At 45.5% G+C, this 18,519-nt stretch overlaps 1 protein-coding gene across 1 annotated transcript in view; it reads left to right on the top strand.

The window, feature by feature from the left end:
- Positions 1-18,519, top strand: part of nherf4a (NHERF family PDZ scaffold protein 4a) — a gene marked incomplete at its 5' end in the record, with an annotated part of 34,943 nt that extends 16,424 nt beyond the window's left edge. Inside the window, 8 exons of the mRNA XM_084311971.1 lie at positions 1,762-1,894; positions 4,372-4,508; positions 5,811-6,018; positions 9,359-9,555; positions 14,305-14,619; positions 14,713-14,844; positions 16,551-16,778; positions 18,381-18,519. Of these exons, the coding sequence (XP_084168097.1) occupies positions 1,762-1,894; positions 4,372-4,508; positions 5,811-6,018; positions 9,359-9,555; positions 14,305-14,619; positions 14,713-14,844; positions 16,551-16,778; positions 18,381-18,407 (1,377 nt within the window). The 3' untranslated portion in view covers positions 18,408-18,519. The remainder of the gene's footprint in view (positions 1-1,761; positions 1,895-4,371; positions 4,509-5,810; positions 6,019-9,358; positions 9,556-14,304; positions 14,620-14,712; positions 14,845-16,550; positions 16,779-18,380) is intronic.

The following is an 18,519-nucleotide window of genomic DNA, read 5'->3' as shown; positions in this document are numbered from 1 at the left end:
TACTAGCCCACCTGCTAGCCCACCTGCTTGTCCACCTGCTAGCCCACCTGCTAGCGCACCTGCTAGCCCACCTACTAGCCCACCTGCTAGCGCACCTGCTAGCTCACCTACTAGCCCACCTGCTAGCCCACCTGCTTGTCCACCTGCTAGCCCACCTGCTAGCGCACCTGCTAGCCCACCTACTAGCCCACCTGCTAGCGCACCTGCTAGCCCACCTACTAGCCCACCTGCTAGCCCACCTGCTTGTCCACCTGCTAGCCCACTTAGCTGTATTCTTCTTAGTGTATGTGTGGCAACGTGTTCCACTGTGGTTCTATTTTGTCTCGCTACTATTACTATTTACCATTGATGTTGCTGATCATTCGAGTCCGTTCTCAGCACAATCCATGCTGTTCCTCATATTAGCTCCAGCTAGTTAGCCACAAGTCAATGCAAAGTCACTGGGAGTCAGGTTTTTTTTCTGTGCAAGCCGACTGAAGACGACTGAAATGCACTTTGTGTCACACTGTGAAATAGTGTTTCAGTTTGTTTTCACTCAGCTTGTACTGACAGGAGCTTGACCCCATTGACGTTGCAGGCAGCATTGGTTTGCGGCTAGCTAACCTGGAGCGAAATGAAGAACAGCGTGGATTGTGCCGCGAAATGACTCCGTGTCAATGTAACGGATATGTGCCAGCAGCGATACTGTGACTACGGCACATGGAAGTAAAACTCACTCCCCAGAGGCATCCAAACTGAGCGCTTAGGAGGGAATTCCTTTCTTGGCGCAGCGGTTTGCGATGCTGGCCCCCGGTGCGGACGCCCGGGGTTCGACTCCCACTCAAGGCAAGGTCGAAGTCGTGGCAGGTACTACGTTGTACCTGTTACATCAACAACGGGTCAACAACACCCGTTGTTGTACGAATCACACATAAAGTGAGTTATCGAGAACACACAAATATATTATTTATTAAATCTAGAATAATTAAACTTGAAGACATGGTTAAGTTTCAAACAATGTTAATTATGTTTAGGGCAAGAAATAATACACTGCCAGAAAAACTACAAAATCTTTTTCATTTAGAAAGTGAGTTTAGTAGGAGAAAATACAATTTTAAACATCAGTTTGCACGTACCACACTTAAACAGATGTGTCCTTCAGTTATTGGTGTAAAGTTATGGAATTCTCTCCATAGCGAGCTTAAGGGATGTAACAGTGTTTATCAATTCAAAAAAATGTATAAAAAAAATATATTTAGTCAGTATGAAAATCAAAATGTGATCTGAATAGTGAGATCTTTTTTTTTTCTCTTCTCTTTCTTTTCTTTTTTTATTCTTTATCATTATTATTATTATTATTTAAATTTTTCTTGTTTAACTGGATTGTGTTTCTTTTATAATGGTATAAATGATTATTTGTGTAAATTAGGTTGTACGCCGACCATTAAGAAAATACATGTTAGTTTAGGAATAAGGGGCAGGTAATTATAAGATTTATTATTCTTCCTGCTCCTTTTGTCCATGGAATGGCTATTTATGATTTTTTTTAATGAAGAAACTATGATTGTATTATTCCATGTGGCAAATAAAAACTCTGAACTGAACTGAACATCATTGAAGCATTGTTGAAGCAAATAGGGGCCGGGGTTCCAAAAATCTGAACTGTCCCTTTTAAGCTGGTGCTCAAACAGATGTGTCGTAATGTTTGCACACAGACCTGCTCAGGTAGGTTCTTTGCAGCAGAAGGTAAACTGTCACCTTTACGTCCTCCTCCTCCTCCAGGCCGTGTCCATGGGTCAGGACCTGCAGGGGCTGGCCAGGGACCACAGGGGGGAGGGCTGCTCCAGACCCAGGCTCTGCCACGTCACACGACACCCCATCCAGGGCCTGGGGATCACGGTGACCCCTGTAGAAGGTGAGCCTCGACCCGCTCTGAGAGATACCATAGATATATACCATAGATATATACCATAGATATATACCATAGATATATACCATAGAGAGATACCATAGATATATACCATAGAGATACCATAGATATACCATAGAGAGATACCATAGAGAGATACCATAGATATATGCCATAGAGAGATACCATAGATATATACCATAGAGAGATACCATAGAGAGATACCATAGATATATGCCATAGAGAGATACCATAGATATATACCATAGAGAGATACCATAGAGAGATACCATAGATATATACCATAGAGAGATACCATAGAGAGATACCATAGAGAGATACCATAGATATATACCATATTAGATAGATACCATAGATATATGCCATAGAGAGATACCATAGAGAGATACCATAGAGAGATACCATAGATATATACCATAGAGAGATACCATAGAGAGATACCATAGAGAGATACCATAGAGAGATACCATAGAGAGATACCATAGATATATGCCATAGAGAGATACCATAGAGAGATACCATAGAGAGATACCATAGATATATACCATAGAGAGATACCATAGATATATACCATAGATATATACCATATTAGATAGATACCATAGATATATACCATAGAGAGATACCATAGATATATACCATAGAGAGATACCATATTAGATAGATACCATAGATATATACCATAGAGAGATACCATAGATATATACCATAGAGAGATACCATATTAGATAGATACCATAGATATATACCATAGAGAGATACCATAGATATATACCATAGAGAGATACCATAGAGAGATACCATAGAGATACCATAGAGATACCATAGAGATACCATAGAGAGATACCATAGAGAGATACCATAGATATATACCATAGAGAGATACCATAGAGAGATACCATAGAGAGATACCATAGATATACCATAGAGAGATACCATAGAGATACCATAGATATATACCATAGAGAGATACCATAGAGAGATACCATAGAGAGATACCATAGAGATACCATAGAGATACCATAGAGATACCATAGAGAGATACCATAGAGAGATACCATAGAGATACCATAGAGATACCATAGAGAGATACCATAGAGATACCATAGAGATACCATAGAGAGATACCATATATATATATACCATAGAGAGATACCATAGATATACCATAGATATACCATAGAGAGATACCATAGAGAGATACCATAGAGAGATACCATAGATATATACCATAGAGAGATACCATAGATATACCATAGAGAGATACCATAGAGAGATACCATAGAGAGATACCATAGAGATACCATAGAGATACCATAGAGAGATACCATAGAGAGATACCATAGAGATACCATAGAGATACCATAGAGATACCATAGAGAGATACCATAAATATATACCATAGAGAGATACCATAGATATACCATAGATATACCATAGAGAGATACCATAGAGAGATACCATAGAGATACCATAGAGATACCATAGAGATACCATAGAGAGATACCATAGAGAGATACCATAGATATATACCATAGAGAGATACCATAGAGAGATACCATAGATATACCATAGAGAGATACCATAGAGATACCATAGATATATACCATAGAGAGATACCATAGAGAGATACCATAGAGATACCATAGAGATACCATAGAGAGATACCATAGAGAGATACCATAGATATATACCATAGAGAGATACCATAGAGATATACCATAGAGAGATACCATAGAGAGATACCATAGATATATACCATAGAGAGATACCATAGATATATACCATAGAGAGATACCATAGAGAGATACCATAGAGAGATACCATAGATATATACCATAGAGTGATACCATAGAGATATACCATAGAGATACCATAGAGATATACCATAGAGATACCATAGAGAGATACCATAGATATATACCATAGAGCGATACCATAGAGATATACCATAAAGATACCATAGAGATACCATAGAGAGATACCATAGAGATATACCAGAGAGATACCATAGAGATACCATATTAGATAGATACCATAGATATATACCATAGAGAGATACCATTGAGAGATACCATAGAGATATATGGCTGATATGAAATGTGCTGCAGCCCCCCTAAAAGTGATCTAATAACATTGATGCCTATCATTGATGCCACTAGGGGGCGAATTTGCAGTGGCCCAATATCCAGATTTCTTCTAAATATATGAAGCTACATGTGGACCAAATTAGGTGCTTTTATCACAAAATTGGAGCTAAGCTGCCCCACTACAAACATTTACTACGCCTCAACTTCATTTGATTATGATTGTGATGATGATGATGATGATGATGATGATGATGATGATGATGATGATGATGATGATGATGATGATGCCTTTGATGATGATGATTTCCTAATGAGTGTTGATTTAGTATTTGGATATAATTGCATTCATAATGATAACGGGTGTTCCTTCAGGTCAGAAAGGACATTACGTCATAAGCACGGTGACCGACGGGCCGTCGGAGAGGGCCGGGATTCTGACCGGAGACAAGCTGATCTGGGTCAACGGAACCACTGTGTCGAACCTCTCACACTCTGCTCTCAGCAAGATGGTACGTGTCCAGGTTCTTCATTAATACACACAACCTCCACCTAGATAATGATGCATGAGCTAGAGATGTTGGTTTGGTTTCGGGTCGAGGACACAGCGTGTGTGATGATGGTATTATAGAACCTTTACCAGGAGCTTTCCCAGCCAGAAGGAACCATGCTGAGCAATGCACTGATCCATTTTCAGATTCAGATTCAGATTCCTTTATTAAGCCATATGTGTAACCACATTGGTAATTGTTTCAGCGTTACAGAGTATGCATTTTTCCATACATTTTCTTTTCACATAACAACAGCAACAACAGACACAGGACAAAGACAGTGCAGTGAAGGATTACTCATTTGAATAAATAAATATATATATATATATAAAGTGTATACAGTATAAAGTAAAGTGCAGAGTTCCAGGTCAGTCCCAGTGCAGTATTTTTGCCAGTGTCATTGTTATTGTTATTGTGCCAGTGTCACTCACCTACTTTACATATTTCCTGACTTCCTGTATTTGTAACATATTTACTTGAACACCCGCCTACATTCCTTTAAATTACTCTTAACTGGGGGTATTTGCTGAAGAGTTTTATTGTTTATTGAGTTAACTAACCGAGTTCACTTTAGGTACACACACAGTCTAGGGGGGGGGGGGGGGGGCTTGCACAGGAAACAGTGCACTGCTATTGTACAATGTGTAAGTGACAAGTTGACTTTGGTTATTTGTTTTGAATCTGGTTCTATTTTGACTTGTTGGATATGTAGTGGGAGACTATAGACTGCTGTGTAGAAATAAGGTTCTGACAACGGTACTTGTTAGCTTGGTTGTTAGCTTGGTTGTTAGCTTGGTTGTTGTTGTATGTTAAGTATGAATGGTTCATCAGCCATAACTTATTCATACTTGACCTTAACCTTGAAGGAGATAGCTTGTTCTTCATTACAGTACTGACAGGATGATTCATGTTTTTGATTGCGTTGCTGCCTCTGGACAATGTTGTGATGTATTCTGGTTATGATGTTATGCTGGTCATATTTTATGTTGGGAGATGGTTTCCAACAGTCAGTTAAGCTGACAGGATAGTTATACCTGTTATACTTTACTGATTTGTTATTGCTGATTCATTTCTGCGGTACTGCTGAGATTTCACGTTTGTTTTTATATTGCACTTTACAATGCCTTTCAGCGACAAATAAAGTTGAACTTGAACCAACACCAACTAAGTAAAATAGTGATGTTGTTTATGAATTAGTGTTACTGTATTTGTGTTTGAATCACGTCAACTCGCGTTGGCCAATCCTCTTGTTTTCCTCCGCAGGTGAGAAAGAGTGGAGATTCTGTGACCTTTCTGGTCATCGATCGGGAGAGTGAATCTAGCTACGTCAGACGGAGGATGCCCATCTTGCCCGTAGTGGCAGAATCCCACAACCTCCCTCACAGACCAACGACCATGCACCTGGCTCAAGGAGCTGATGGATATGGCTTCCTGCTGCGCCAGGAGAAGCTGCCTGGTACCGGGCGTATAGGTGAGGTCAAGGTCAAGGTCAAGTTTATTATTATGTCCCAAACTGGGCAATTCATGTTACAGCAGATAAATAGGAGCTCCAAAAAAAACACAGCAAACATACATAACAAGAGGAACACAGACAGACATGTACAGGACATGGTCACAGGATCAGATCATGACAACAGTCAAACAAGCAACCACAACCATCCACCCACCCACCCACCTCAAAGCCGCCCTCTCCTGCCTCCTCCATTGATGGCACGAATGGAGGTAGATATAAATGAGAATTTGTATCTATTGTTTTTAGGTGAGACATGGCAATAGAAAATGAGAAACTACCCACACACGCTCATTCATATACAGCACGTGCCCCACACACAAACACACGTACAAAATATCCATCCATTTCTTAGAAGCACCAGAGACCTTTTCAAAGTCCTTCTCACTTCCCGTAATGCGTCACAGGGGTTACACGGATAGACCACTGCACTTCCGTGTTACGTGGAGCTTTTGAGGATAAAATTAATGAATGTTGATGAGAGCCTTGACGTAAGTGGTTGTAGCTACGCCAAGGCTGTTGATGAGAGCTTTGACGTAAGTGGTTGTAGCTACGCCAAGGCTGTTGATGAGAGCCTTGATGTAAGTCATTGTAGCTACGGCTGTGGGGGTGCTGGAGACATGATCCAATAGACCTTTATATACGAGACCAACCCCAAGTCGGTTGGCCGAGCTATAGTCACTTTTCCGCACCTACTTCCCAGATATTGCCCAGGGAGTCTCTCTGGGGGGTAGGTGCGGAAAAGTGACTAACTCGGCCGACCGACTTGGGGTTGGTCTCTCCGTGTTCAGGAGACTCAGGTGTATAAAAAAGTATATCGAGGGCGCGGCTGGGTAGCGCAGTGGACTAAGCACTCGCCTACCACCGCAGAGACTCTGGGATCGAATCCAGCTGTCAGCGGTACCTCCGGCTTGGTCAGTCGTCCCTACCAATACAATTGGCAGTGTTAGCGGCGGGTGGGAAACCGGCGGCGGTGGGGTATGTGTCCTGGTCGCTGTAAACCGGAAGCCGGTGGGGTATGCGCTCCTACTGGTCGGTCGGGGTGCCTGTTCAGCAGGGAGGGGATCTGGGGGAAATAGCGTGAGCCTCCGCACGCGTTACGTTCCCCCAGTGAGACTCCTCGCTGTCGGGTGAAAAGAAGCGGCTGGCGACTCCACATGAAGTGACTTGGAGGAGGCATGTAGTTTTCACCCTCCCCAGGCCGACAGTGGGGCAATGCGCGCAACGACCAGGAATGGAATTGGCATAACGACTAAATCGGAATTGGTGAAAAATACAGAAAAAGCCCAAAAGTAAATAGAATATTAAGCACCCCCACAGCCGTAGCTCAAGTTTCAAGTTTCAAGTTTCTTTAATAGTTGTCATACAGAAGTACAGAATACTTTTATACAAAATGCTTCTTACTGTTACGCTCCAGAGACTGTGCAAGACAAGATAAGTATGAAATAAAATAACATAGTATAGCATGTAAATTAAATAAATAAAAAGTAAAAAAAATGAGGTCACAGTGTTCAGTATAGACATATGTACAATGTTCGATGCAGAATAGACGTAACTGAGTTACCATATAATATACAATACTATGCAGTGTACTAATATACAATACTATATAGTGCAAGGCAGAAATGGGATGAGGTGCAATTTAGGTACAATTTACAGTAAGGTGTACGAGTTGTAGTGCAAATCCTTTATCAATAAATATAAAGTGTGTTTGTGTGATCTAAAGTGTGGAGAGTGGGTGCTGCAGTGTGTTGTTTGTTTAAGTGAGTGTGTGCGTGTGGGTGTGTGTGCTGTGTGCATTTGATGGTTGTTGCATAGTGTTTATTGTTCGTTTAGCAACCTGATGGCCTGGGGATAGAAGCTTCTTCTGAGTTTTTCTGTGCTCGCCTTAAGACTCCGGTATCGCTTGCCTGACCGCAGCAGTTCAAAGAGGCAGTTGTTCGGGTGGCTGGAGTCCTTGATGATTCTCTTAGACTTCCCCCTGCACTGCTTGTTGTAAATGTTCTGGAGGGTGGGAAGCCCCCCTCCAATTGTGCGTTCGGCTGAACGTGTCACTCTTTGTAGTCTGCTACGGTCTTGTGCAGTGCTATTCCCAAACCAGGAGGTGATGTTGCCAGTCAGGATGCTCTCTATTGTACATGAGTAGAAGTTCCTAAGGATCTTCTGACTGACTTGGAACTTCCTTAGGCGCCTGAGGAAGTAGAGGCGTTGTCGTGCCTTCTTCACAACACTGTCAATGTGTGTGGTCCATGTCAAGTCCTCGGATATGTGGGCTCCGAGGTACTTGAAACTGTTCACTCTCTCAACCGGTGCCCCGTCGATGCTGAGGGGGCTGTAGTCCTTGACCCCCGACCTCCTGAAGTGCACAATCATCTCTTTTGTTTTGCTGACGTTCAGGGAGAGGCAGTTCTCCTGACACCACTGTGACAGATTCTCTACCTCTTCCAGGTAGGCCCTCTCGTCGTTGGCAGAGATCAGGCCCACCACTACTGTGTCATCAGCAAATTTGATGATTGTGTTGTTGTTCCGCTGTGCCACGCAGTCATGTGTGTACAGGGAGTAGAGGAGGGGGCTCAGAACACAGCCCTGGGGGGCCCCTATGTTGAGCGTGATGGATGAGGAGGTGCAGTTGCCTGCTCTTACCACCTGGGGTCTGCCCGTCAGGAAGTCCAAGACCCACTGGCAGAGGTCATAGTTCAAGCCCAGGTCCCTGAGCTTGGCTATGAGTTTGGAGGGGACTATGGTATTGAATGCTGAGCTGTAGTCGATGAACAGCATTCTCACATAGTTCCCCTGCCTCTTGTCCAGGTGTGATGCTGCTGTGTGCAGCACATGGGCTATGGCGTCCTCCGTGGACCTGTTGGGGCGATATGCAAATTGCAGGGGGTCCAGGTTGATGGGGAGGGAGGAGCAGATGTAGCCCTTTACTAGCTTCTCAAAGCACTTCATGGCTATGGAGGTGAGGGCTACAGGGCGGTAGTCGTTGAGGCAAGCGGGCGTAGATTTTTTGGGTACAGGGATAATAGTGGACTTCTTCAGCTACAACGACTTATGTCAAGGCTCTAATCAACATTCATTCATTTGATCCCCCCCGCTCTCTCCCACGATGAGCTCAAAATACCGGAAGTGTTACGGTGGTCTATACCCTCAAAATGAACCATTTACAGATTTCCATAAACAACCAATGGATTATTTAAACAAAAAATCAAATGCAACAACAAAAACGTTTACTGTGTTTAAATCCACTCCCTCCTCCCACCTCGCTCCATATTTTTGACCCTTATGGCCTTCCATACTCCAGTGCACCTGCTGCGGGAGGTGGACGCGGGCAGCCCGGCGGAGGGGGCGGGCATGGTGGACGGGGAGCTGCTGCTGGCGGTCAACGGGGAGCCGTCCGAGGCCACGGAGCACGAGGACATCGTGAAGACGATCCGGAGGAGCGGAGAGAGAGTCAGCCTCACCTCCATGTCCGTCCAGGGAAGGGACTTCTACAGGCAGGTGAGCTCCATGTCCACACAGGGAAGGGACTTCTACAGGCAGGTGAGCTCCATGTCCACACAGGGAAGGGACTTCTACAGGGAGGTGAGCTCCATGTCCATCCAGGGAAGGGACTTCTACAGGCAGGTGAGCTCCATGTCCACACAGGGAAGGGACTTCTACAGGGAGGTGAGCTCCATCATGTCCACACAGGGAAGGGACTTCTACATTTACATTTACATTTAGTCATTTAGCTGACGCTTTTATCCAAAGCGACTTACAAGTTCTGTGCGACAAGACAGCAAGAAGGGTATAACTCTATCAGCTGAGTAACAATGTTCATCAAAGTGTTGCGTGTTACAGTGTAGGTTAGTTTATTAGGACAAGTGCATGACATTAAGGTTAGTCGGGGTTAGATTTTTTTTTTTTTTTTTTTTTTTTTTTTTTATCATTTCAGATAATGGTTGAAGAAGTGAGTCTTTAGTCGACGGCGAAAGATTGGACGGGATTCGGCTGTCCTAACTGGGATGGGTAGTTCATTCCACCATTGTGGGGCAAGGACTGAGAATAGGCGGCTTCTCTTTGATGACCCTCCGGGAGCTTGGATAGGAGTAGATCTGAGGCGGCCAGAAGATGCAGAGCGTAGGGGTCTTGAGGGTGTGTAGTTAGAGACCATTGACCGGAGGTAGGCGGGAGCGGTTCCCTTTGCCGCACGGTATGCTAGGTCGAGGGCCTTGAAGCGGATACGTGCAGCAATGGGGAGCCAGTGCAGGTCCCTAAGAAGTGGGGTGACATGGGCCGACTTCGGTAGGTTTGAGATCAGGCGGGCCGCTGCATTTTGAATGAGTTGAAGAGGCTTGGTGGCAGTGGCCGGGAGGCCAGCTAGCAGTGCGTTGCAGTAGTCGAGGCGGGAGATGACTGTTGATTGGACGAGGAGTTGGGTGGCTTCTTTTGTCAGGAAGGGGCGTATCCTTCTGACGTTGCTCAGGAGGAATCTGCAGGTTCTGGTTGTCGCTGCGATGTGAGCAGAGAAGTTCAACTGGTCGTCGAGGACAACACCAAGGTTCTTGGCGGTCGGCGACGCGGTCACAGCTGCATTCTTGACTGTGATGGAGAGGTCGGTCAGGGGGGAGGATTTGGCCGGCAGGTGGAGCAATTCTGTTTTGCTTAGGTTCAGTTTGAGGTGGTTGGTCGTCATCCAGGCGGAGATGTCGGACAGACAGGCCGAGATCCGCTCAGAGACGTGGATATCTGAGGGAGGGAAGGAGAGGAAGAGTTGAGTATCATCGGCATAACAATGATATGAGAAGCCATGAGACGTGATAATGTTACCCAGTGATTTAGTGTAGAGGGAGAAGAGAAGGGGTCCTAGGACCGAGCCCTGGGGGACACCCGTCCGGAGGGGGCGGGTGGCCGACAGAGTCCCTCTCCATGACACTTGGTAGGAGCGGTCATTGAGGTATGATGTCAGCCATGTCAGCGCAGATCCAGCCACTCCCATTCCTGCGAGGGCCGCGAGGAGGATCTGATGGTTGACTGTGTCGAAGGCTGCAGATAGATCTAGGAGAATCAGGACAGAGGAGAGGCCTTTCGCTTTTGCTAAGTGAAGTGCCTCTGTGACCGCAATGAGGGCCGTTTCTGTGGAGTGGCCAGTCCGGAAGCCAGACTGATTGGGGTCTAGGAGGTCATTCTGTAAGAGATAAGCAGTAAGTTGGTTGGATACAGCACGTTCAAGTGTTTTAGAAAGGAAGGAGAGAAGAGAGACAGGGCGATAGTTGGCTATGACGGTGGGGTTCTGGGTTGGTTTTTTTATGAGGGGCGTGACTCTGGCTTGTTTTAGGGAGGTGGGGACCACCCCCGAGTTGAGTGAGGAGTTGATGGTTGCAGTTAGGAATGGGAGGATGTCCGGTGCTATGGTCTGGAGGAGTGGGGAGGGTAGCTGGTCCAGCTGGCATGTAGTCGGACGGTTCGACGTTACCAGTGTCAGGGTCTCGGCTTCTGTAATGGGAGAGAAAGATGACAGAGTGAAGGATGAGGTTCTCGATTCAGCGTTTGGAATGGGTGGGGGTTGGGAGAAGGAGCTGCGGATGTTCTCCACTTTTTCCTCAAAGAAGATCGCAAAGTCTTCGGCAGAAAAAGATGAGGGAGGAGGAGGTGGGGGGGGAGTGAGGAGGGAGGACATGGTAGCATGCAGTTTGCGAAGATTCTTGGCAGAGGCCTCGATCCTATGGTGAAAGAAAGAAGCTTTGGCATTAGTAATGGTTTTGGAGAATGTTAACAAGAGGTTGTGATATGTGTCGATGTCAGCAGTGAGGCCTGACTTTCTATACTTCCTCTCAGCCGCTCTCAGGACCTGTCTTTGTTCTCTCACTGCATCCGTCAGCCATGGACTGGGTGGGGAACGGCGGGCAGGTTTCTCAACGAGGGGACAGAGCTTGTCGAAGGAGGTTGCCAGGGCTGAGAGGAGGGTGGAGGTTGCCATCTCTGTGGGGAGAGCAGAGAAGGTGTCACTCAAAGGTAGAGCGGATATTATGTCAGAGGAGAGGGTGGAGGGGGATAGGGAGGGCAGGTTGCGTCTGAGTGAGACGGTTTGAGTTGGGGTGAAGACTTTTCGGTTAAGCATGAGAGTTAGTGAGAAGGATATGAAGGAATGGTCAGATACATGTAGGGGAGTTACCGTGGTGTTAATGATGCTGGAGTTACGGGAAAATATGAGATCCAAGGAGTTGCCTGCTTTGTGGGTGGGAGGCATGGCAGTGGGAGTCAGGTCAAATTGTTGTAGGAGGGAGACCACTGGGACCGACTGAGATGAGTCAGGCAGGTTGAAGTCGCCCAATAGAAGGAGCGGGGTACCATCTTCCGGTAAGGAGCTTAGAAGCATGTCCAGCTCATCTGTGAAGTGATCGAGGGGACCTGGAGGGCGATAGAGTGTAACAATGGTGAGATTGAAAGGATTAGAGACAGATACTGCATGATATTCGAGGGAGGAGAGTGACAGTTCTGGGAGTTGCGTTAGGTTTGTAGCCCATGAAGGAGATGTCATGAGGCCAGTGCCTCCACCCCGTCTGGAGGGTCGAGGTGTGTGAGTGAAGTTATAGTTTGTAGATAATGCTGCAGGTGTTGACTTCTACAGGGAGGTGAGCTCCATCATGTCCACACAGGGAAGGGACTTCTACAGGGAGGTGAGCTCCATGTCCACACAGGGAAGGGACTTCTACAGGGAGGTGAGCTCCATGTCCACACAGGGAAGGGACTTCTACAGGGAGGTGAGCTCCATCATGTCCACACAGGGAAGGGACTTCTACAGGGAGGTGAGCTCCATGTCCACACAGGGAAGGGACTTCTACAGGGAGGTGAGCTCCATGTCCACACAGGGAAGGGACTTCTACAGGGAGGTGAGCTCCATGTCCACACAGGGAAGGGACTTCTACAGGTAGGTGAGCTCCATGTCCACACAGGGAAGGGACTTCTACAGGGAGGTGAGCTCCATGTCCACACAGGGAAGGGACTTCTACAGGCAGGTGAGCTCCATGTCCACACAGGGAAGGGACTTCTACAGGAAGGTGAGCTCCATCATGTCCACACAGGGAAGGGACTTCTACAGGGAGGTGAGCTCCATCATGTCCACACAGGGAAGGGACTTCTACAGGGAGGTGAGCTCCATGTCCGTCCAGGGAAGGGACTTCTACAGGGAGGTGAGCTCCATGTCCACACAGGGAAGGGACTTCTACAGGCAGGTGAGCTCCATGTCCACACAGGGAAGGGACTTCTACAGGCAGGTGAGCTCCATGTCCACACAGGGAAGGGACTTCTACAGGGAGGTGAGCTCCATGTCCACACAGGGAAGGGACTTCTACAGGCAGGTGAGCTCCATGTCCACACAGGGAAGGGACTTACATTTAAATGTTTACATTTAGTCATTTAGCTGCCGCTTTTATCCAAAGCGACTTACAAGTTCTGTACGACAAGTCATCAGGAAGGGCACAACTCTATCAGCTGAGCAACAATGTTCATCAAAGTGTTGAGTGCTACAGTGTAGGTTAGTTTATTAGGACAAGTGCATGACAGTAAGGTTAGTTAGGGTTAGATATTTTTTTTCTTTTTTTAATTCAGATAATGGTTGAAGAAGTGCGTCTTTAGTCGACGGCGAAAGATTGGACGTGTTTCGGCTATCCTAACTGGGGTGGGTAGTTCATTCCACCATTGTGGGGCAAGGACTGAGAATAGGCGACTTCTCTTTGATGACCCTCCCGGAGCTTGGATAGGAGTAGGTCTGAGGCGGCCAGAAGATGCAGAGCGTAGGGGTCTTGAGGGTGTGTAGTTAGAGACCATTGACCGGAGGTAGGCGGGAGCGGTTCCCTTTGCCGCGCGGTATGCTAGGTCGAGGGCCTTGAAGCGGATTCGTGCAGCAATGGGGAGCCAGTGCAGGTCCCTAAGAAGTGGGGTGACATGGGCCCAATGGTGGTAGAGGCGCTGCTTCGCCTTTTTTTTTCTTCGACTGAGTCTATGTGTGTTGACCATGTCAGGTCCTCTGAGATGTGGACCCCCAGGTACTTGAAGCTGCTCACCCTGTTGTCCACGGTAGCCCTGTTTATAACATTACATCTCTAATAATATATTATATAACATTACATCTCTAACATACTGTAGTATTATAACATTACATGTCTAATATATTATATAAGTACATTACATCTCTACCTACTGTAGTAGTTTAAGTAACAGGACATGTCTAACTCATCTCTGATCGCCTGTCTTCCTCTTGTATAGCTGGGCATATCTCCACTGTTGTTCCACGAGGTCTACCTGCCAAAGAAGGACGATGATGGGGTAAAGAAGACCGTGTCCCGCCGCCTGGACGACCAGAAGGGACACGGAGGCAGAGAGGACGACGGGGTAAAGACGACCGTGTCCCGCCGCCTGGACGACCAGAAGGGACACCGAGGCAGAGAGGATGACGGGGTAAAGACCGTGTCCCACCGCCTGGACGACCAGAAGGGACACCGAGGCAGAGAGGATGACGGGGTAAAGACCGTGTCCCGCCGCCTGGACGACCAGAAGGGACACGGAGGCAGAGAGGACGGGGTAAAGACCGTGTCCCGCCGCCCGGACGACCAGAAGGGACACGGAGGCAGAGAGGACGGGGTAAAGACCGTGTCCCGCCGCCTGGACGACCAGAACGGACACGGAGGCGGCAGAGAGCACGTCTCCCTCCCCTGTCCCCGACTCTGTGTCCTGGACCGAGAGGAGACCGGGTTCGGGTTCCACCTGGGCTGTGTTCAGGATGAGCCCGGGACATTCATTAGCCAGGTACTCCATACTATAGGGATGCACCGATCCGACTCTTTCAGTCCCGATACTGATACCGATATACCTTGGGAATCGATACCGATACCGATTGTTCAATTAATAAACTGTATGCCTCACTGTGTGGAAGAGACTGGGATCATTCTTTTGTGCAAGGCAACATCAGGCTTGACATAGATATAAAATGTACTGAATTGTTATTTATTGTTAAATTAAATATAAACATATAAAAAACAATAAAAATATATATATATTTAAAGTGTCTCCGATACCCGATCTAGCTATTTTCATGGGGCCGATATCCGATATCAATATCGGATCGGTGCATCCCTACTCCATACTGTTATTCTGGATCTATAATGGATGCCTTTTATACCAAGAATGATCTAACGTCATAATGAATATATACATTAAATGGTAAACGGTGCATTTATATAGCAGCTTTTATCCAACGCGCTTTACAATTTTTGTTCCTCACATTTCACTCACACATTCACACACCGACGGCAGAGGCGACCACGCAAGGTGCCAACCTGCTCATCGGGAGCAGTTAGGGGTTAAGCGTCTTGCTCTTGTTTTTTTCTTTTTATTTTAAACAATATTTGTATTGGGTTTTACAGTACACAAGTCAGGTTTTCATTGCCATCAATTCTTTTTAGTTCCTTTTCTCCACAAGTGTACACAAGTATACCCCCCCCCCCCCTTATCTCTCTCTTAGCATCTTTAAGTCCACTTTTACTGTTATATAGAAATAATACATACATTCAATGGTACCTCCAGTAAGATAACTCGTACATAGATCAAAATAAGTAAAAAATCAACATAAAAAATGACATCTTTACAACACCTTCAATGACATGCCTCTGCTCTCCCCAGGGGTCAACTGACCACGGGAGAATAAAGTGTATTATTATTATTATTATTATTATCATTATTATTATTATTATTATTATTATTTATTATTATTATTATTATTATTATTATTATTATTATTATCATCATCATGAACAGCATAGTCTGGCGTCTCTGCACCTGGCGAGATACTCGGAGCAAAGCCAGTGAGAAGAAGCCTGAACTGTCGACACACTTCTTCAATCAATATGAGAATGAAATTTATTCAATGAAATGAGACAAAATAAATAAATAAATAAACACTAACCTTCTTACTGTCTTATACTATCATGCTCTCTTCCTAGTTCCTACTATACTAATATGTCTTTACTACTATGCACTCATCACTGCAACACCCAAGTTCCAGCACTGTTTGATGAACATTGTTACTCAGCTGTAAGAGTTGTACCCTTCCTTCCTGCTGACTTGGATAAAAACGTTCAGCTAAATGACTAAATGTAAATGAGTGAGCGGTGTATATATTTTCTGTTAGGATCTCTGTTTAACAGTACTGTATATTTGCATATCTTGTGTGTCAAATGTAACAGTACTATATACCTGTATCTGTATGTCATGTATGTCATGATATATATCTCCTGTATATCTGTATGTCGTGTGTGTCATAAATGTCACTATGAATTGAAAATGGGGGACCCTGATGTAAACAAGGCGAAAGTCTTTCTCTGGTCTGCATCCCCTTAACAATTGTATGTATTGAGCCGTACTGTATTGTACCCATTCTGCAACCTGTTAAATACAATCTCAATCAATCAATCAATTAATCAGCTCTGAGTGCGGCTCTGTGTTCCGTCCACCAGGTGGTGCCAGTGGGCTCGGGCCAGAGGGCCGGGCTGTGGACGGGGGACGTGGTGGTGGAGGTGAACGGACGCAACGTGGAGAGGGAGTTCTTCGAGGAGGTGGTGGCGATGATGAAGAGCAGCGCGTCGCCCCTCAGACTCCTGGTGGTGGAGGGGGGCGGCTACGACGCGCTGACGAAGAGCGGGCTTCCGGTCACCGCACGTCTCGTCCTCTACAGCAGCATGCAGGTCAGGGGTCAGGAATCAGAAATCAAGTTTTGTTTGATTTGTCACACATATAAGGTACATACCAGTGTTGTAGTTGATTTGATTTGATTTGATTTGATGTTTACTAGTAGGCCTACTAGTACTGGACTGATTTTCAGGACTCGTGACTTGACTTGGACTCGAACATCGACTGCATTCGGACTCGGAAGGTGCAGACGAGGACTCTGACTGGTTAATTGATAAATACAGTTATTTATATTAAAAAATTTATTGTAATAGGCCCTAATCCATAAGATATTGATAGCTAGTGCATTTGTTGGACTATTGTGTCACAAAGTAAATAAACTCCCTTTTGAAACGGTGACCGCTGTGTCATTTATGTTTAACGTAGACCTTTCTTTATTTGTATCTCGGCTCTTTGACCGCCAGAGTGGAGTGGACTCAACCTCCATGACTCGGACTCGGACTCGGGTAATGGGGACTCAACTCGAACTCGACTCGGGCTCTTCTTTGGTGACTCGGGACTTGGACTCGTGCTCGAACACTGGGGACTCGAGACTCGACTCGGACTCAAGATTTTGTGACTCGACTACAACACTGACATGTAGACACGAGATGGTTCATCTCAAGGGGTAATTCCTAATAAAGAATTTCAATATATATATGTACATTACAGTGAAATGCTTGGTTCTGTATGAGTGGGTTGGAGTTGACTGGTGGGGGGGGGGGGGGGGTTCCCATTGCTGGCCTCACCTCAGGCTCTGCGGAGAGAGGTCTGGAGAAATTCACCTTGCAATAAGATACAGTAGAGGCAAGCGCTACCGGAGTCTCATGGCCGGTACAGAGAGACTCAGAAGGAGCTTCTATCCCCAGGCCATCAGGATGCTCAACGACAATGACACTATTTAACAACCCATCATGACTACACTCACAGCACACACATCCACATGCACACACTCACTTTAAATAAACACTCACCTTGGGCACCCAAGTGGCGACCCATCTAACGCGCTGCGTCGCGAAGCGGCCGACCCGGGTTCCATTCCCGGACCCGGTGTCCTTTGCAGAATGTCTTCCCCCCGTTCTGTCTCCCGCTCTGTCTCCTGTTCTTCCTCTCTCTCTCTCCCTCTGCCGGACTGCCCGGTGGAACAAACAAATAAAAACCTACCAAAAACATAATAAAAAAATAATAATAATAAACACTCACATTAACACCCACTTTAGACACTTTAACACAATTTAATTTATATTTATTAACAAAGAGATTTGCGCTACAATTCATACCTCATTTGCACCTTACCCTAAGTTGTACCTCATCCCATTTCTGCATTGTACCTCACTGTTACTCTTTTTACTCTGTATTGTATAAATATGTATATATTGACTGAACACTTTATTTCATGTACTTTTGACTTTTTCTATTTGATACTTTTTATCTATTTATTTTTATCTAGCACACTCCCAGGGGCTCATACAGGAAAAAGCATTTCATGATAAAATATTCTGTATTTTACTATGACAACTAATAAACAAACTTGAAACTTGAACTTGAAGAGGTCACTGTTTGACGACGTTACAGATTCTACCTTCAAACTAAATGTTTTTTTTGTTTTCCTCTTTAAGATTTCAGAGAAAACAGCTGATGTGTGATGGAATATCGGGGGATGATGACCAAGAAGGCCATCGCTGGACAGAGGAAAGTGCGATGTGAACGGAAGAGGATTACACGCCGCTTGGATTAAATTATTTATCTTAATTACTG

This window comes from Notolepis coatsorum, assembly GCF_963971535.1.
Source record: "Notolepis coatsorum genome assembly, chromosome: 1".
Lineage (NCBI taxonomy): Eukaryota > Metazoa > Chordata > Actinopteri > Aulopiformes > Paralepididae > Notolepis > Notolepis coatsorum.
This window is presented reverse-complemented; position numbering and strand designations above follow the sequence as displayed.